Genomic DNA, 21,508 nt, shown 5'->3' with positions numbered 1-21,508 from the left:
GAACCCGCCAATGGGAAACCTGGGAGGAGACGGAGGGAGGGAGAGGGCAGAGTCGCCCCACCCTCCTTGCTCTTAGACCAATCAAAAGCTACCAGGAAACAGTGGGTGGGGAAGGGACAATTCTCGGCGATTCCCGAAGCAGTAACCTCTCTCCCTCTCTTCCAGTGGGTGAGAAAATCTCGCGATAGCTATGTGCCGGGGATGGGATGGGACGGTGGCGAAGGCTATTGGGACTTCTATCTCTCAGCGGAACTTGTTGATTGGTAGGGGAAATGCCAGTTTCCCATTAAGTTCCTCCGCACGCCGGCTGTCCTGGAGGTAGGTTGTTTTGGAGGTCGGGGGTTTTTATAGCATCGATACCCGGACAAGGGTCTAGACGTCTTTATGAAATAGTAGCCTTAAGGAGATCTAAGGGGAAACTGAGGCATTGAGTCATCCAGCCTGAAGGGGTCGGGGATGAGGAAAATACATTTACGTTGTATTTTGTAATTTACTAACGAATGTTCAAGTTGTTTCTCTTTAATAGAGTATAAGCTCCTTGAGGGCAGGAGCTATTTCCCCTTTCTTTTTGCTTTTGGCGCCTACCACTGCTTTGCCCCATTTTAATCCTGGCTAATTGAATGAATTAACATTGACTGGGATTTCAGGTCCCTGATGCCCGGATGTGGAACGCCTTGTTGTTGCAAAAAATTGCCCCTTGCTCCAGCATAATGTTGTTACCCCAGCCACCCCTCAGCCCCGACCTAGTTTGATGGACCACGTGAGGGGGCTTTGGCTGTTGTCCTCCAAGGAATGCCCCCCCCCCCCAGTTCACTTGGTGCTAGGGGCTGGTAGGTAATACGAGGGTAGGTGGTTCACTGTCCTTTCTTTGAAGTATTTCATAGTTTGATGAGGGATTGGGGTAAAGGGGGAACGAAAGCACTAATAACTAATACCAGAGAGTGAGAGAAATGTAGTGGAGATAGATCCAGACAAAGGACTGTGAATTTTGAGCAGGAGAAGCTGCTTTTCAGCTGATGATTGGGGTTCAAAGAATTTAGGGAAGACTTAATGAAGGAGGTGCCCAGTTGGACCTTGAAGAAAGTGAGGAATTTCAGGAGCTGTTGGTGAAGGGAAATGGTTTGTGCAAAGGTATGGGACATCAAAGGAGAAAAGTCCAGTTAGGGGAATATAGAATTTGGGAAGGGGAGTAGTATGAGACACGTTGGAACTAAATTGTGAAGAGCTTCAAATGCTAGGAACAGGAGTTTATACTTTGGAGGGCAACAGGGAGCTACTAAAATTTATTGAGTAGAGGAATACTGTAATTATAGTGATGCCACAGATAACACTGAAGCATCTAAGGGAGAGGCTATACAATGGAGGAAGGAAGAGCCTGTAAGAAATGGTTATAATCATCAAGATGAGCAGAGATAAAGGTCTAAACAAAGATTAGATTGGGAGAGGAGATTAGAGAGGTGAGGCTGGGTACCAGAGATGTTGCTAAATCAGAAACAACAGAATTTGACAGCTGATTGAATGTGTTGGAAGTCAAGGTTAGGAGCCTGGGAAACTGGGATAGTGATGGCACTATTACTGGAGAATTGAGGGTGCAGGTTTACAAGGAAAGGTAATGAGTTCCAATAGGTTGAGTTTGAAGTCCTGTAGAGGCAGCAGGCTAATGGAAATATAGGCATGGAACTCTGGGACAATGTTGGAGTTGGAAGTAAAAAATTTGGCAGTCATCTGTATTAGAAACGATCTTTGAAACCATGGAAGTAGATTAGATCATCAGAGTGGAGAGCTTAGAAAGAGAAGAGGAAGACATCCACATTTAAGGCCTGTTGAACACATTATCAACCTGTTGAAGTCTTGCCTATCCTTAAGGCTCAGCTCAAATGCTACCACCACCAGAAAGTAACTTTTCCTGACTGCTGAGAAAAGACTTTGATGTTTAAAAAAAAAAAGGCTTTAATAAAACTTTAAAAAAAAAAAAGTCCCTGGGGCAGCTAGGTGGCACAATGGATAGAGCTCAGGCCTTGAAGTCAGGAAGATCTGAGTTCAAATTCAGCCTCAGACACTTGACACTTACTAGCTGTGTGACCTTGGGCAAGTCACAACCTTGATTGCCTCACCAAAAAGCATAAAAAAAATCCCTGCCCTCATGAAGCTTGTAGCACAGTAAGATTATAAGAGATATACACACACACAGTAGAGGATATGAGATACGCACACACATGTATGTATGTATAGTGATATGTATATATATCACTGTGATAGATATTATGATTTCATCTGTACAGATTAAAACATCTATTTAGGGGCATCTAGGTGGAGCAGTGGATAGAGCTCTGGCATTGGAGTCAGGAGGACCTGAGTTCAAATGTGATCTCAGACACTTGACACTTAATGGCTGTGTGACCCTGGGCAAGTCACTTAACCCCGATTGCCTCTCCAAAAAGCAAAAAAAAAAAATCTCTTTACAACGTATTTTACAGTTTTTATCCATATAGTCTTTATAAAGGATCCACCCAATACACTGGAGGCTTTCCTCTCATTCTTTTACTATCTTAGAGAATAACAGTGAATCACTGTCTGTAATATGTAGGTGCATTAGAAAAGTACAAAGAAAGTGCTTTATGAGGTCTGAAGAAAGATTATTACCTACTGGGGAGATTAACATAGAAGATCTAGTATTTTAATTGGATTTTAAGAGACAGGAATTCAGTAGACAGGAAGGAGACGATTCCAGGAATAGGGAAAAGTAGGAACCAAGTTCTACAAGCACAGATGAGAAGAGGTGCATGTAGAAAATATCGAAGGGAATAGTAGATAAAACTGGAAAGTTTAGGAGATACCGCAATGTTAAGAGCCTTGAATACCAGGCAACAGTTTGAAACTTACTTATTAAGCAATAGGAAACTTCTGAAGATTTTTGAGCAGAGCAATAACATGACCAGATTCTGTGCACAGGAGCAAGATTACAAATATGAAAGATGGAGTGAATTGTGGTGCCATATTTAAGGCAAAGAGAACAATAGGCTTCTTTTGATTCATATTGAAGTTTGAAGTCATAGTGGAACATCCAAGTAAAGATCTTCTAAATTGACAGTTAGAAATTCAGATCCAGAGCTCAGGAAAAAAAAAAAAGTTGAGGCTAGAGCTAAACATTTGAGAGTCACCTGAGTAGAGGAAATAGTCAAAGTGTTGGGATCATATGAAGTTATTGAAGGAAAGAGCAGAGAGATAAACAGAGAAGCCTCCTGGGAACACTCAAGGAAAAGGATGAGATGCTAGTGAAGAGGATGAAAGATTGTTAGAGAGGTGGAAAAAGAAGCAAAACAATATGATATCAAGGAGAAGCCAGAGGTCAAAGGAGGAGGAAATATATAGAAGCAGGGGTTGATCAGATAATCCAGACAGGCCCAGGAGGTTGAGAAGTGGGGAAAAAAAATTGGATTTATTGATTAGGAGGTCATTGATGTTGGAGAAAATAATCTCAGTAGAATGGTAGAGATGGAAGCCGAATTGTGAAGGGTTGAAAAGAGAATGAATGGTGAGAAAGTAGAGGGAATAGCCTGGTATATTTAAAAGAGCACTGTAAACCAGGGGTTCTTAACCTGGTAAAGCCTATGGACTCTTTCTCAGAATAATGTCTTGAAATGCATAAAATAAAATGCATAGGATTATAAAAGATTATTATTATTTTCAGTTATTGAAAATATTAGTTAATAATAATAGCTGTCATATTATCAAGAGTGTTAAGGTTTACAAAGCACTTTACAAATATGATTTCATTTTATCCTCTCAGGAGCTTTCTGAGGTAGATGCTATTATTAAATCCATTGTACAAAGGAGAGAACTGAGGCACAGGTTGACTGACCCAGGGTCACCCAGCTAATAAGTGTGACCAAATTTGACCTCAGGTCTTCCTGACTGTAGGCCTAGCACTCTATCCACTGTGCTACATAGCTGTCATTCCCTGTGTTAAAATTTGATAACCATTTTGAAATACAGTTTTCAAAATATCAAAAAAATATACATTCATACACACACATATATATGTATATACCCTCATTTGAAGACCTCTGTGACATTCAAGAAACCTAAGCTCTAATGCAGTTTCTGTTACTAAGTAGTCACATGACCTAGATAAATCACTCATCTTACTGGGCCACTTTGTAAAATGACAGAGTTTTAATAGCTAATCTGTAAGGTCCCTTCCATCTCCAGCAATCTAATTGTGGAACTCATTTGTATTAGAGGAAGAATAAAAGATATCACAAGAGTAATTAAATTAATTTTTATGTTGGGAAACATTTAGCTCAATACATATATGGAGAGTGAAAGGAAGGGAACAACAATAAAACACAAAAAGCAGATACAGAGAAAAAAGAAAGCTCTGAAGAGAAGCCTGGGAGACAATGAAGGATTTTGATCTCTCTTTAAGAGTTATTTATACACTGAACGGTTCCATCAACTTTGGGTTTGCTGCCTGTTAAATGATTTCTTCCTGTTGCAAATTTTTCCTTAGGCAAAGGATACTTAAAGCTTTATTAATAAGTAGGAGAGAATAAGGAAAAAAGAAGCCTGGAGTAGGAATTAGAAGGCTTGTATTCTAGTCCCAGCTCTATCGCTAACTTGTATACACCTTGGACAAACCATTTAATCTTAGTTTGGAAGCCTCAGTCTCCTCATCTGTAAAACAAGTGGATTAGACCAGAAGATTTCTTAGCCTATCTTTAAGTTCTATTCAATGATACTCAACTTTTGATTTCCAAAATGGCACAGTAGGTGGCACTCTTGTTACATAATTAGTGGACTTTTCTGAGAACATATCTTGCCCAGCCTCAATGCTACAGTAGTTTCTCTCCTATTGGCCTATACTATATTTGCTTATTCAAACCCATCTATAGGTGATGTTTATTTTATCAGTCAGGTAACAAAAATGGTTTACATGCTTGGTTTCTCAGAGAAGAGAGTTGTAAAGCTTTTCTCTTCCCCAATTTTGTTTTTGTGCTGAAGATATATATATATATTTATATTTATTATATATTTATGTATATATATATATACATTCTCAAATAGCTTTCCCCAACTTATGTCAATAGGAATAGGAGCTAAGTAATTGGGTTACAAATGTTAATGTGATTTTTTCATTGGTACAAGAAGCTTTCCAGGTAGAGTTTACTCTGCCAATGAAGAATGGCACCTTCTCTGCAACTTATAATCATAAAGATTTGCCTGGGGCTCTCTCTGAATTAATTTTCCAGGAGAGGGGTAGTTACTTAGCCTCATCTGGCAGCCCTTTTGGGACTTGGAAGATGGAGGAAAGAGGTTACCCAGCTGTCAGCTTTGACGAGCACCGCAGTGTAAATTGTCGGAGGATTGGACCTTCTTGGAGGCAGCAAGGCAAATTCCCATGTTAGGTCATTAAAGCAGTTTGTATCCAGGGACAGGAGGCACATGTGTAGCAATCAGCCAAGCTGTCTGCATTGCTTGGTGGCCTCAGAGTTTATCATGAGGAAGATTTTGACTAGAATGAACTTGGGGTTTCCGTGGGGAGGGAGTACTCTGAAATTCTGACTTGCAATGCCAGAATTTAAACTTGCTCCACTGGGGCAGGCCACTGCTATTTTGTCTTGTCCTTCTTTCCCAGAAAAGGGCAAGAAATGTGAATTTCCCACATCATAATTTTACCACTGATTCCCCAGGCAAAGCTTGTTTTTCTTAAATAATAATAATAATCATTCTGGGAATTAGTGCAGTCCCTGAGCTTGTAAGGGTATAACATAGCTTTTAAAATGTTACTTCCTTGTTGTGTCTTAGCAAGTGGACACATGTGACCAAACCTTTGGGCTCCACAGCCTCTGAGGACTTTGTGCTGGCTTCCCTGCTAGTTGATTCAATCATTGTCTAGCTTTTATTGTTCCTCTGACTTTTCTTCCGGCAAGTGAAATAACAATTGAAATGAGAGGAGGGGCGGCCTTGGGTTCAGCTTCTAGCTTAGAATACTGCTGCTGCTTTTAAGGAATGGGCTTATTGGAAACCCATTTCTGATTGAATTTTGTATTTCTGTGCATTTGAAGGGTCAGATTAATTTGGAACAAAGCACAAATTGGAATGAAATTCATGAAGGTACCCTTTTATTTCTGAGGTCTTAAGCTCTAGTTTATCCCTTCCAACATCACCCCCAAATCAGTTCTCTGAAACCTCTAGTCTAGAAACTTAAATTTTATGGAGGAAAAAATGTATTCTGGGGCACAGAGCCATATTTTAAAAATGCTGATCTTACTGGAGTTCACTCCTACTCAATCCCTGTCTGGGCATTTTTGCATATTTGATTTGGGGCCTCTAAACTCAGGAGGTGTCTGCCTATATTGAGATAAAGTGTGAAAACAGACTGTACTCGGGGTCTCTGCAGCAGATTCAACTCTAGGGTCCTCAGAAAAACACATTCTCAAATAAAAATAGCTTTGACTTTTATGTAAATGGAACTGTTCAGAAATTCACTGGGTTTCTCCCTGAGGCCCCAAAATACATTCTGTGCATTTACATAAATTTAGGAGTGCAGATCTCTAATGAACTAATTAATACTGCCTTTCTTTGAAAAAACTGCAACCCTTTAGTTGAAAAAAAAATGAGTAATTAAAAAAAACATTTTGAGCAAATTAAAACCAAGAGATCATCTGACAACCATCAAATTGTCAAAGATGGGAAAATTCAAGGTTGAAGGGACTGTCAGAAGACAGGCCAACAGTTCACAGCTGGAGGAGCTGGGAATTGTCCAATTCTTCTGGAAAATAATTTGAAATTATGCAAGAAAACTTGTTAAATTGTTCATAGCCTTTGATCTAGAGATCCCACTCTTTCAGTTTACGCCTCAGGGAAGTTAATAACATTGAGAAAAGTCCCATATGTGCAAAAATATTCATAGGAGCATTATTTGCTATAATGGAAAGCAGGGAACAAAATATGTTCCCTACAATCAGGAAATGGCTGAACAAATTATGGTATATAAATAAAATGGAGTTGATTGTTCTGTAAGACATTTTAAACAGCAGTAATTCAGAGAAACGTAGAAGAACTTGTGTGAAGTCATGAAGTAAAGAAAGCATACATACACTATGACTGCAATATTGTAAATAAACCTCAAATACAATGTACAATACTGGTAACAGGCAATTAAAGTTAAAGTACACATCATTTTTGTTAGCAATAACTAAACTAGGTAAACTAAAAAATTGGAAGGTGACACGTCTATCAATTGCAATTATTCTATTATTATCTATGACTCAACTGTTTTCCAGAATCTGAGTGTGTAGGGGGTGGACAGGAAAGAATTTGGGGGGAGGTGGTATTTGTTAGGAAGTATCTAGTGTGTTAAAGTTTCAGTTTTGATTTTTTGTAATGTGTCCAGACCTGAGATTTCATCAGCCAGGCAGACAGTTATAATGGAGACCAAGTCAACCTTGGAGTCAGGGAGACCTGAGTTCAAGTTCTCCCTTGATCACATACTCACTATAGCTGATTCTTAACCTCTCAGTGCCCCAGGCAACCCTATAAGAGTATAAATTACATGTTGCTAGTCTCCATTGTCCGAAGGCATTTCCATACCAGGAACTCCCCAATTAAAAAAATTAAAATCACAAATAAATCAATAAATTAAAAACATTTTTTGTTACAAAGAGAAACTGAGGTATGCATTTTGAATGTCCATGCTCTTTTTGTAATTTTCAGTCTGCCAGAAACCTTCCTTGTCTACACTCTCAAAATTTAAATTTGCCTCTTTCCTCAAAGTTCAGTTTTATCATTTTTGCCAATTTAGTGGATATAGTGTCTTAAGTTTTACCTGTTTTACATTTTCTATGATTCTTAAAGATTTTTAGGAGTCTTTTATGTAGTTACTGATGATTTGCATTTCCCCAAAGCCTTTTAAAAATGTTTATTTTTTACAACTATTTAATATTCCACTTTCCTACTGCCATTATCGAACAGTGAAAAATGAAAAAGAAGAAATAAATTCTCACAACAAATCCAGCAAAACAAATTCCCACATTGCCCATGTACAAAAATATCTCATTCTACATTTTAAGGCTATTACTTCTCTAATAGGAGGTGGGTGGTGTTGAGATCAGAGTTGGAGAGCGGTTCAGGTGTGAAAGAATTCACTTAGACCTCTAATGGCTACAGAGGCGATGAGTTCAGGTGACCCCAAGAAGGTTGAGGTGCTACCTGAAATGATTGAGGAATAGATGTGAGGGTCCTAGTGTCCTGAAAGAATTCACTCGGACAGTCTCCAAATTAAAGAAAGGCGTTTATTGGGGTGATGCACCCAAGCGGGCCTGCTCCCCATGAGGCAGAGCCCCAATGGGTTCTATTCCATGTAGGAGGCAGGGCAGAGGCTGCAGGCCCTGCTCCTCTAAAAGAGCAGAGTGGCCCCTGCTTCCTCCAGGAGGCAAAGGCAGTTAGCTAGGTCAAAGGTATGGTTTAAATACAATTTTATGGAATGGGGGAAGGGGACAAGAGAATGGAAGGAGCAAGCAGGGCTCCAAAATGCCTGGGATATCAGATAGTCAGGAGGTGATAAGCAAAGGGAACAGGGAAGGGGAGGGGAAGAGTTGTTCTGCAATTGAGAGTGCCTTGTGAAAGCACACAGTTAAGTCCACAGTGGGGGCTTCAAGTCATAGTCTTCTTTGGTCACTTTTCTCTCTGGTCACATCCTGCATCCTATCTCTTGTCTCATGTCCTTGCTTCTTCTGCCTCAGACCTTCTTTTCTACCTCACCAGGTGGCATGTTTCACCTTCAGTCTTCTGGACTTATGGTCTGTCATTTCATTCATCAAAATTCTGACATCTTTCAAAGTTGTTTTTCTTTATAATTTTGTCATTGTATAATTGTTCTAGTTATGCTCATATCAGTTCATAACAGTTTTCTCAGTTTCCCCCAAAACTATCCATTTCATGATTTCTTATGGAATAATAATATTCCATTATGTACATTCTTATACTGTAATTTGTTTAGCCATTCCCCAATAGGTGGACACCCCCTTAGTTTCCAGTTTGAGGCTACTTCAAAAAGAGCTGCTGTAAAATTTTTGATGCGTGAAGGTCCTTTTCCTCTTTCTTTGATTCCTTTGGATTGTAGGCCTGGTGGAAGTATTGCAGTGTCAAATGGTATATGGCCAATTTAGTAACTTTTGAGGCATAGTTGCAAATTGCTTTCTAGAATGGCTAGACCAACCAACTGGGCTTTAGTGTGCCTATTCTCATACAGCCTCCATTTTTATTTCTTCTTGCCATCTTTGCCAATCTGAGTGTGATGTGGGACCCCAGAGTTCCTTTAATTTGCATTTCTTTAATTATTAGTGATAGAGTATTTTTTCATATGGTCATCGATTGCTTAGACAAATCCCTCTAAAAACTGCGTGTTCATATCCTTTGGCTAGGCGTTTATTGGGGTATGATACTCAGTCTTATAAATTTGAGTTCATTCCTTAAATATCTTGGATATGAGACCTTTATCAGAGAAACTTGATACAAAGATTTCTTTCCCAGTCACCTATTTCCCTTCTGCTTTTAATGACATTTGCTTAGTTTGAGCAAAAACTTTTAAATTTTCTATGATCAAACTTACCCATTTTATCTTTTGTGATCCTCCCTATTACTTATGAGTCATGAACTCTTCCTCTTTCCCTAGTTCTGAAAGGTAATTTTTTTTCCTGCTCCTCTGATTTCCTCATGTCAAGAGATGACATGAGAGTCATGAGATGTTGGTCTATACCTAATTTATGTCAAACTGCTTTCCATTTTTTTCAGCAGAGAGTGAGTCCTCAAGGCCTTTTCTTATAGAACATGACCTTCCTGAATTTCCAAACCTGGAAATAAGGATTGTTTGTGCTGCAAAGTATAAAAGCATTCTTGGAAATTCAGGAAGGTAACATTCATTTCTTAGCCAAAAACCAACAATAACAACAAAAGCCTTAGTTTCCTGGAGGAGACAACATGCTATACTGAAAAGAACATTAGACTGGGAATGAGGAGAGACATAGGTTTTCTTAAGTTTTTGTGTTTAAGACCCTCAGTAATCTGATTCCCACCAACCTTTTCAGCCTTATTTAATAACAATCCCCTTCATGAACTCTGTGTTGGTGTTCCATTGCCTATCTCTTGCAAAGCCATAACTGGGATTGTTTCTGAGAAATTTAAAGGGCATTAATAGTACTTCCATTCCTTCAGCAGTATAGAAACAATGGAGTTTAGCACTTATTTATAATGAATAATTATTAAAACAGCTATCAAATAGCATTTCTCACTCTCTCCCTAAGACTTCTTCCTTGCTCCCTCGAACCCTTGTTCCTCATATAGGCCTCAAAGTTTCTGGGATGCAAGGGCTGGATCTCCCTCCCTAAGAGTTGGTTTTAAAGCATATTTCATGATGCTTGTTCTAGCAGCAAATAGTTTTAGTCAAGGTTCTAGAACTTCTCCTATCTCCCCTGCCTAGAGCCCCTGGTTAGCCATCCAGCTGATCTGCATTGTCGTGGTCATTGTGAGCTCAGAATCTTCCCATGTCTCCACATTGCCATCCTCAGACTTTCCACTCAAGAGCCTGTAACTCAAAAAATCTAAAAAACCCAGCGATCTTCTCATGGCCTACTTTGGATGACTTCTAAAGTTCCTTTTAACATTCTCTGAAAACTTTTCTCCCTTCTAAGTATCTCCCTATTTCTCTTTATGCCTCTTTCACATATTAATTTTCTTCTGATTCTCTGTTCAAGTGTTTGGGGAATTCCATTTATGTGAAAGACTTAATTTGAGGACAGTGGTATGAGGCCTAGATTGGGAATCATTACTCAAATTCCAGTCCTAGCTCTACTTAATTTTGGGAAATTTTACTTTAAACTGTTCTTTTAGACTAGTTGTCTTCACAGGACACATCTAGCTTTATGAGCCTGTAGGTTTATCAGCAGAGAGGGCCTGAGGTGATGTTAGATTTGATGATGTGATATGTTAGAATGACTATAGTTGTTCATTCCCAATGCCCCATTAGTTGGTTAAATCAAACTAACTTTGAACCTAAGTAACTAGATCATGGTTCTCAGTAATTGTACAGGACTGCTATAGTTTGCTGAGTAAGCATGATATATAACAATGTACTATCAGAAGAAACATCCTGAACCTTTTATCCTGTCCCAATAGATATTTCTTTGCTACAGTTGATTGTCTATACCCTGTATCACATATATCCTGTTTATGTAGATGTCTCGTCAGCTCCAGTTAATTGTCTCTACCATATATCTTTTTAAAGCAGATGTTTCTTAACTGAGTTTGTTTTTCTGTACTCCCCTGTGTTCCTGTACCTCATTAGTGCAGACAATCTGAATAGAGAAAGCATTTCCTTTGATTTTGTTGCTTTTCTATATAAAAGAAGTCTTAAAGTAAAATCTAGTTGAGATTATCCACAGATGTTCTGAGTGCATCTTTCTAGCAAATAAAAAACTGGTTTACTTCAGCAGCTGTTTTCTTGGGATTTTTCCTTTTGATTTCCACAATACCTCTCTCCCCATTTACCATTATGGTGCACAGTGGAACTTCTGGGCAGCAATCTCTATCTACTATTTATTATCTGGGTGATTTCAGGCAAGATTCTCTTATCTGTAAAGTAAGGTGGTTGAACTAGATGACCTCCAAAGTCCTTTCATTATGATCCTGTGATCCTAGGATCTATGAGAGGTCTGACCCCTTGGGCTAATGGGAAAAGTTCATGGAAGGTTTATTTGTTTTTTTAAAGTGTCCTCAGTTATAGTCTATAGCAGGAGTGGGAAACCTGTGACCTCAAAGCAACATCCCTGGTCTATAGCTTTTGTTCTCTCTAATTTAGACTTGCTGGGCTGCGTCCCCCTTCCCATGCCAGAGAAATCAGAGACCTGTTTACTGCCATCAATAGTGATCTAAATTCTTTCTAATTAGAGGTTTGCTTTCACTGTCCTCTTGCTGACCCTCATGCATTCATCACCCATATTTTAAATATTTAGCCTGTTTCAACCTGAGCTCTTCAGCCCTAAAATCTAAGAAATGAGTAACATGTTGAGGCTAGGATCTCCAGGAAGAAAGGTCCATTATTTTGAAATCAGAAATAGATCATGGTTGCACTGGAAGGGACGTGAGAAGTCATGTAAGTATAACATCCTCATTTTATAGAGGAAGAACTGAGGCGCAGAGTGGGGAGAGAGTGTCCCACGTTCACACACAGATTCGAAGGCCCAAACGCAGGACTAACAAAAACTGATTTCTATGGAGCTTTACCCTTTCCTCACAACAGCATGTGAAGTACTTACCGTATTATCTGAATTTTAGAAATGAAGAAAATCAAGGTTCAGAGACCTGTCCATAGTCATGCCACTAGTAAATGGATGAGCCGTGGTTCAAATTCCAGTTTCCTAATTCTACCTCTTTCTACTACACCACTAGAACCTACTCTCCTGACTCCCAAATTTAGGCTCATTTCACTTTTCTATATAGCTACACCTGTAAACGAAAAGAAATAATATTCTATGTCTCCTTTTTCATAAGGATTTGAGGTTGCTGGCAGGGAGAAGCTGTAACTTTAGATAGGCATATAGTACTCTATTAAATGTCTTGCCAATTCACAGTCCCTACTCTGCCCCCTCAAAGGGCTATTCAGCTAAGATTCTGAAGTCACTTGATGAATGAGTATCAGCTATTATATGTTACAATAAGAAAAGCTGAGATGAGGAACAGTTAGGAATTAATTCTGGGGAACAACCAAGAGCAGAATTTTCCTGGTGTATAGTCTCTCATCATTTGCCTTTATTCCCAAATATTTGCCCTGTCTTCGAATTACTTTGTATGTCTCTTTTTTATATTTTGTATTTACTTAGAGGTGTATATGCTGTTACCTTAGTAGAATGTAAGCTTTTTTGATTATTTTTATTTTTGTTTTTGTGTCTCCCGTAGTAAGCACACTGCCTGACATATATAGTAGGCATTTAATAAATATTTATTTAATTGAATCCTATACTGCATATTAGGTATTTTTTTTCCAAGTCAAAAAATGTTATTTTTTTTGTCAGTTACATGTAATAACAATTTTTAACATTCATTTTAAAAAATTTTGAGTTCCAACTCTCTCCCTTCTTCTCCTCCTCCCTCCTTGAGAAAGCAAGCAATTTGATATAGATTATATATGTGGAGTTTGTATATTAGATATTAACCAAGTGATTATCAAATAGGGCCCACCAAAAGTTTTGTTCCTCTTGCTGTAACTTCCCCATACACTTCTTTTCGTTAAATTTCTAGGTGGACCATGTCTCTAAGAGCATGTGGCTTTATCATTTTCCGAAGACCTTGCATTCCCAAAGTGGACAACAAAGCTATTGAGTTTCTCCTGCTTCAGACATCATATGGAACACATCACTGGACTCCTCCTAAAGGTGCAGCGTGGGGCAGGTTAATAACAGTTAACTACAGTTATCTCTTCCACATCACACCTTTCCCCATTGCAGTTTCAGTGTTTTGTGGGTGAGCATAAGAAATTAAATGGGAATTTTGGGGGGAGTTTTATGGAAGCCATAGACAATATGCAAAGGCCAGTAGACGACACAGAAAAAGTTTCGAAACTCAGAAATGCAAAAAATATATGTATAGTATTGTGAATAATATCAATAGGTTTTATCTTTTAATACCATAATAATTCAGACTTCTTCTCTGGTATGAAGGGAGGGCCAAAAAATTTTACACATATTTTCCAGACAGTGCCTCTAATCCCCACAATGTGGAAGGGGTAACTGTAGTTCCTTGGGAAACTTGAAACACTAAGATCCTGTGAATCTTCTCTAAGCCTCTGAAAGGAAGCAGAGGGTGAAGATGGAGGTGAGGGTAGATTTGCCTTCGATATTTTTCAGATGGGCAGACTGAAGTCAGAAGATGCCAAGTGAATTTTCTAGAGTTTCACTGCCAGCCAGTGGCAGGGATGAAAATAGAATCCAACTATTATCTCCTCTGGGATGGGAACTGTGTCTGTTCTACATGTTTTGCCTAACACTCAGCAGACTGCTTTGTGTGGTTGTTGATTAGCATGGCATGGTGGGGAAGAAAGTACTGGGCTTGGGTTGGGAATGGGTTAGGACTAGGAGAGCTTTGTTCCTGTCCTAGATTTGCCTTTTCCAGCTGTGTAAACTTAGGCAGAAATGTTTCATTTCTCTGGGCCTCAGTTTCCTCATGTGATTAATGAAGGGATTGGAGTAGATCATCTCCAGGGTCCTTTCCAGCAATAATATTCTAGGGTTCTGTAAAAATTTTGATAAGGTTCTCTTAACTTTGCCACTCGAACTTCTTAGAAAACTGTGCAAAAACCCAGACATTGTGGCTTCTGTCCAGGGAGCTTCTGAGCTAATTTGTGTTAAGAGCGGAGTACAGAGATAAAGTATGATGGACTTGAGGGTAATTAGACTCACTTGTATTTATTTAGAGCCTCTTGTTGGAAGCACAGATTTTTAATGAGGGAATGTTGGGGAGACTGTTTGGGAACTTCTTATTCTCATGTGAATATGTTATTTAACATTAAGCAAAAAAATGCACAATTGAAAAACCAGTGAAGGACCTGGAGAATAGATAATGGAACATACTGCCTTCTTTCACAGCAGAGAGGCAGGGATATTAGGACAGGATATTGTATGCCTTGTCAGATGTGGTGAATGCTTTTGCTTAATTATTTTTCTTTTTCACAAGCAGGGTTCCATCTGAAGGAGGGATTGAAGTAAATGTGATATAAAGATGAAAGCATCTATAAAAATTTTTTAAAAAATATTCAGCAGAAACACCTGAACATTAATCTGACCAAATCACACCAGATCTAGGACTGAATATTACCTGGAGAGTTGGCTCTGCTATAGTGGGGCTTAATGATTCAGAGGGTTGAAAATTGGGTGGTCTGTCCATAATAGTACAAATTCCAATTATATCTGGCATTTAGATAGTCCTTTGCATCGTACAAAGCATCTTGCATATATTATCTCATTTTGTCCTCAGGAGAGCCCTCTGAGGCTCCTCCTTTACAGAGATGCCTGACATATATAGTCAGGCCCCTACATATAGAGATGAATGATTACCTATTATACTCAAATAGGAAGTAATGGAGCAGAGACTAGAACTCACATCTTCTGACTCTAATTTGGTAATCTTTCCATTGGAATATATAGGTGGGGTCAACATAGCTCCCAAGAAAGAGTGACCATTGCTCCTGAAAACTTCATAGAAGAGAGGAGTGGTCAGGAGGTATTTGAAAGAAGAATGGGCCTATTCCGGGACCAGAGATATTGAAGCGAAAGAGACTTTAAAGTTTTGTAGTCCAAATTCCTCATTTTGCAGATGAGGAAATAGGCCAAGTGAAGGTGAAATTACTTACCCAAAGTTGCTTAGGTAATATCCAAACCTGAATTTGAACCCAGGTCCTGTGAAGCCAAATCTTATGTTCTTTTCATGATACTGTGCCACCCTGTAGATGAATGGAGAAATCAAAAGGAGAAACAGGACATTTTAAAAGTAGTCCAGGTGTGAGGTAAGAAGGCTTGGTCCAGGACTCTAGATCCAGGATAGAGTGGAAAAGTGCTGAGAGTCTGCCCCCCACTCCCCTCTCCCTCAGCTGAAGTGCCCCCTTTTTGCCACACCTTTCCTGAGTCCTCCAGTTGTGAGTATACATTCTCATCACTGTGCACTTAGGTTGAATATATTCACTCTGTCTCCTGTGTTTACTTATCTGTGAATATCTTGAATCTCCTCCTTCTTCCCCTTCTGCTACCCTAGGTAGAATATCCCTGCCTTAAAGTTAGGCATAGTTTCATTTTATATTCCCCCGCACCTAGTACAAGTCCTAGCACATGGTAGCCTCTTAATAAATGCTTGTCAATTGATTGATCCCAGCTCTGCCACTTACTAATTGTGTAAGCTGGGGCAAGTCACTTAATCTTTCAGTTTCCTCCATAACATTTCCTCCTTCTATAAAACGAGGGAGTTGCCAGAGAAGTCGGGGACAGAAACAGAGGACCAATACAACTACAGCATTCATAGCCTCACTCTTACCGTAGCAAAGAATTGGAAACAAAGTAAGTGCCCAGAATGGTACTGTGCAGCAAGAGGATGAAGGTGAGCAATTCAGAGAAATGTGGAAAGATCTGTGTGAACTGATACAGAGCAAGTGAAGCAGCAACAGGAGAGCAGTATATACAGGGACCACCAGTGTGAATGAAAAATGGAAAAACCAGCGAAAGTTGTGGAGTACAGATAATGAAACATAACTGCTCCATCACGAAAGAGATGTGGAGCACTATTAGGGTGTGAGCGCAGTACACATTTGTCAGATGAAGTTACTCTGTGGGGGGTTTTGCTTGTTTTTCTTTGTCACAAGAGAAGATTCATGGGGGGTGGAGGGGAAGGGTGAAAAAATGGCTTATATAAAGACAAAAGGCATTAATCACACATTTGAAAAAATAGAGTAAGATGAGGGTGTTGGAATAGATGACCCCTAAAGTTCCTTCCAGCTTTAAATCTTTGGTTTGGACAACAAGGTTTAAGGGAAAGAGCCCTGAACCAGTAATAAGTAAACCTGGGTTGTGGTCCTGCTTCTGGCACTAATTCAGTAACCTTGGTCAATTCCCTTCAACTCCCTGAACCTCTGTCTCCTCTTGTTTAAAATGGAGGTGTTGAACTATGTGATCTTCAAGGCCTTTCCTGCTAGAAGAGTCTGATTCTGTGAAAGATGAACCGTGGTGCAGATGTCTGGGGCCTAAAGACCAGGATGGAAAGGCCCAAAGGGCCCGGCTACACAGCAGAAAGAGCAGTGCAGGGAGGCTAGAGGCGGTGGAGAAGGGGCTATCGCTTGCAAATCAAACAAAAACAAAACCAGAAAACTAGTTGGAAGAAGATAGAGGAATAAGATCAGTGGACAAATAAATATAGTTTAAGTAGCAGCCTCTATAACATTTAAAAGGAGATGGAAGGAAGTTTCTGAAGTCAGAATATCACAGAAACCAACTTATTGAGCCCATAAATATAAAGGAGAATGGTCATAACTGCCTTGGGACCTCTTAAGTAACACTGTGTAGTGGCATTTCTACAAATGTCCCAAACTGCTCACAGTCGAACTACTGAAAAGCTTAGTACTTAACCCATTCAGAACATGTTAACTGGTAATCACACCAGCCAGGAGATCAGGGTCCCTAGCACTGGATTATCTAAAAGGGGGCTGCAGAAGAAAGGAAATGACTCATGGGTTAAACAACCTTGTATAGGGGGAAGAACTCTGTGTCTGCAGCCAGAAGACCTAGGCTTGAGCACCTAGCCTTGGTGCCTATTAGCTGTGTGGTCGAGCAAGTCACTGAGTGCAGGTTTCTTTTATCTGTAAAATGAGGGTAGTAATTATTACATGTCTCACACGGCTGTTGGGAGGCTCAAATGAGGTGGTGCATGCAGAGTGCTTTTATAACCATAAAATGCAATGTAAATGTAAGCCATCTTCCCTGGGCCCTACTGGGAGGGCTTATAACTGGATGAGTTGGTTTGAAGGATGAGTACAGGACCTGCACCTGGGATTTTATTGATAAGATGAGGAAACACCCCTTACCAATGCAGGTCTGCACTTTTTCTACAACATTAATTCTAGAGTAGCAGTAATGTCATACTCCCATAGAAATGAGGGCCACTAATCCATATATGAGGATCCCCGCTGGCCACATAGTGATTTAAGTTGTTTGTTTGTTTGTTTTTTAATTTAAACCTGACTTTATTTGCATAAAAAGTGTTTTATAATTATATAGTTCCTGGGTTTACTTGACAGGTACACTCCCAGGTATTTCATACTATCTATAGTTATTTTTTTAATTCGTTTTAAACTTAAATACATAACAACAAAAAAAGAACGTTTCCATGTACACAGTACAACATAAAAAGAGAAATCACTATAAAACCATGAATTTATATTTCACACGGTTTACTTTTTTTTAAGTGACTTAGTTTTAAAATGTAATGATATTTTGTTGCATTTTTATTTAATATTTTGTAATTACATTTTAGGGCTAGATGGCAGCTAGAGCATCAATCCTGGAGTCAGGAAAACCTGAGTTCGAATCCAACCTCAGACACTTCCTAGCTGTATGACCCTGGGCAAGTCCCTTAACCCTGTTTGCCTCAGTTTTCTCATCTGTAAAATGAACTGGAAAAGGAAATGGCAAACCACTCCAATATCTTTGGCAAGAAAACCCCAAATGGGGTCAGTTAACTGCAGTGACTGAACAATAACAAAAACACTTACATTTCAATCTAGTTCAGGTTGCACTAGGGAGTCCTGAGGGGCTGTATGATTTCTACCTCTGGCCTAGAGCTCTGAGAAGTTAAGTACCTTGCTAAGATTACACAGCTAGGATGTGTCAGAGACAGAACCTGAACCCAAGTCTTCCTAGTTCTGAGTACATGGTTCTTCAAAGAGAATTTGCTTGACCTGGCAGACCCAGGGGTGCTCTTTGGATGATGAGTTCTTAGTTGAATTTCTCCACGAGGTTGTCAGGAATGGGTCCAGAGAGCTGGGAAGCTAGATCTGCCGTAGCAGATCTTCACCATCGATACTGTGGAGTCAGCATAGCTTATCTCCGTGCGCATTCTCCAAAAGTTCTGAAAAGCTTCCCTGGTCTCTTGGACTTCCCGTGACTGCCAGCTGTGCATGAGTGAGTTGGGTGACATGGTATAGAAATGGCAGCTGTAGACGTCTTTACTTCACTTTTCCAAGGATCCCTGATTGGCGCCGTTTTTTAAAACCATCCCTTCTCTCAGTTGAGAAATGAGCGGGTAGAGTTTGTGGGAGGATGGTGTGAGGAAGCGTGGTCTATGAAAGGGCTCTCCGTCTCCAAAGATCCACTGTCACTGACAGCCCCCCTTGCTTCTCTGCTTGCTAGTGATTTTACTTAGGCCCTGCTGAGCTTGGCTACACTCTGTGTTCCCACAAGAACTTCCCCTGTGAAAACTAAATCTAGATTTTCCCAGGAGGAAAAATAACTTAGAAAATGCTTTTAGTACCTGCTTGGGAGTTGTTGTTATCATGGCAAAGCCCAGTGTTTGGGCCTGAGTCTTTGGCCACAGGACTGCTGGCGTCTGTTGCCAGTACCAACAGCATTTCCCCACTGACCAAAGGTAAATTACTTAACTCTTCAGGGCCTTAGTTCTCTCTGTGCCGAGTGGAGACTGAAGATTGTTTGAAAAACACATCTAGCTCTCCAGAGGAAAAGTGATTCTTGTTTGTTGGGGACTCAAAGCAGTTAGTACTAGGAACATTGTGCCTGAGAAATGTTTTGGTTCAATTTGATTCAACAGACTTTTCTTGGATGGCTAATACATTCCAAGACTGTCTGCTAAACTGTGTGGAGGGGATACAGAGATGGGGAAATCACAGTGCCTGCCCTCAAAGAGTTTGCAGAGTAGTTTTGAGATAGTGGGATACAACTGTAACACAAGGCAGGATGTGATCAGTGCCGTGAGAGAGGTACAAAGTCTGTGATAGACCTCTCTCTCTCTCTCTCTCTCTCTCTCTCTCTCTCTCTCTCTCACTCTCTCAGCTGAAGAACTAGAATGGAAAGTGCTCTATTCCAAATCACACTTGGATGAAATCATAGCCTGTACCCTTGGCTACCTATTTAGCCTATGGATATTCTTCTCAGAGACAGAACGTTGTAGATAGAGTCAGCAGGAAACAGTTGGCAGTGGTGGTGTGGAGGAGAAATGTGTCTGTCACTGGCTGGGCTTGCCTGACCTTCATCTTCAACTCGACATGGGAGTTAATCTTAGACACGGTTTAGCCAAGAAATACCCCATCATATTCAGATGCAATGTGGCATAGTAGGGAAAGGGCTGAACCAGCAGTCATAAGACACACCCCCTCCCATCAGAGGAGGGACTAGTGGTGGAAAGAATATTGACTTTGGATCAGCAGACTGTAGTTTGAACCCTAGTTTTGCTCCTTATTAGTGGTGGGGGCTTGAGCAAGTCACTTATATCTGTAAAATGAAGATAAGACCTATGGTGCTGACCTCAAGAAAATCTTATTGTGAAATTTTATTGTGAAAAATCCTAGAATTTCACCCCAGAAGGGCCTGTTAAAACTCTCTGTTTTAACTCTCTTATTTTACATATAAGGAAACTCAGGCCCATAGAAGTTAAGTAATTTGCCCGTTGGGGTCAAAAAGTGATTTAGAAGCAGGACAGGTACCTATCTTCTAGGCCAGTGCCCTTTCAATTCAATTTAAATTAAGTATATGAACATTTCTATGTGTAGTGGAAAGAGCATGGAAACCTGATTCTGAATACTTGGACTATTCCTCACAGGGTTGTTTTGGGGAAAGCATTTTGTAATGTCTAATGCGTTAAATGAATGCGAGCTATTAGTCTCGTAAACTGCAAAGATGGCAATAGCATCCCTCATTAAAGCAACTGAATTAGGAAATGCCTCACTTGGAATCCATTTGAGACTTTTTTTTTAAACTTCTTCCTTCTCTTCTGTCACCAGGTCATGTGGACCCAGGAGAGAGTGACTTAGAGACAGCTTTTAGGGAGACCCAGGAGGAAGCTGGCCTGGATGCCAGCCAGCTGAACATCATTGAAGGATTCAAGAGTGAGCTGAACTATGTAGTCAACAGCACGCCCAAAACAGTTATCTACTGGCTGGCCGAGGTGAAGGACTACAACTCGGAAATTCGGCTGAGCGGGGAGCACCAGGCTTACCGCTGGCTGAACCTGGAGGAGGCCTGCAAGCTGGCCCAGTTTAAGGATATGGTGACATGCCTCAGAGAAGGGTACCAGTTTCTCTGCTCCAACACACCTTGACCCCAAGAAGGGGAAGGTCTTTTGAGATCCCCAAGATTCAGCCTGCTGAGGTTCTCAGGTATCTCTTCTGAGATCAACCCCAACCCTGGTTAGATTATCCAGTCCTGCAGTATAGGGAAGCTGAAGGAACCAGTGAAATCAGGCTAAGCCTTTTAGGTCAGAGCAGACCTTGTGGTATTGAAATGAAAGGGTGGTATGGAAATATATAAAGCCAAATCTCTTTGCTCATGTATCTGAGGAATAAACTGTTAGAAACTCAGTTGTCATTCATTTTTTAGTAATTAAAAGTGTATTTTATTTTTTTTCAATGTTTAGGGTTTGTTAGCCTATGGTAGTGAGTACAGAGTTAGGGAAAGTTAAAGTAAAGTGTTCTTGGCATTGGCCACAGTACTCGTTAGAAAGCACCAGGCTGTGTGATCTTATTTTCTCCCATCAGGTCCTCCACCCACACTTCAGGATCCCTGAGGTCAGAGGGTCAAAACTTAGATAGACCCAGAAGACCCACAACCCAGAGGTCTGGACCTGAGTCTGTAGAATTCCAATCAGGCATCTTAGTATGTCCTCTTATTCTTTGATCCTCTGGTCAAGTTTGATTCCTTGGAGCCCAAGTGAAAGGTAGCCTGTCTCTGAGAATGAGAACATG

At 40.1% G+C, this 21,508-nt stretch overlaps 1 protein-coding gene across 1 annotated transcript; it reads left to right on the top strand.

The window, feature by feature from the left end:
• Positions 1-175: 175 nt before the first annotated feature.
• On the top strand, positions 176-21,135 carry NUDT2 (nudix hydrolase 2). The gene is made up of 3 exons (XM_027839183.1): positions 176-318; positions 13,300-13,433; positions 20,549-21,135. Exons 1-3 carry the CDS (start codon positions 191-193, stop codon positions 20,863-20,865), a joined length of 579 nt encoding a protein of 192 aa, XP_027694984.1. The 5' UTR covers positions 176-190; the 3' UTR covers positions 20,866-21,135.
• Positions 21,136-21,508: the final 373 nt, after the last annotated feature.

This window comes from Vombatus ursinus, unplaced genomic scaffold (assembly GCF_900497805.2).
Source record: "Vombatus ursinus unplaced genomic scaffold, bare-nosed wombat genome assembly UNPS02014832.1, whole genome shotgun sequence".
Classification (NCBI taxonomy): Eukaryota; Metazoa; Chordata; class Mammalia; order Diprotodontia; family Vombatidae; genus Vombatus; species Vombatus ursinus.
The sequence above is the reverse complement of the archived record's forward strand: the minus strand, read 5'-3'. Positions and strand labels throughout refer to the sequence as shown.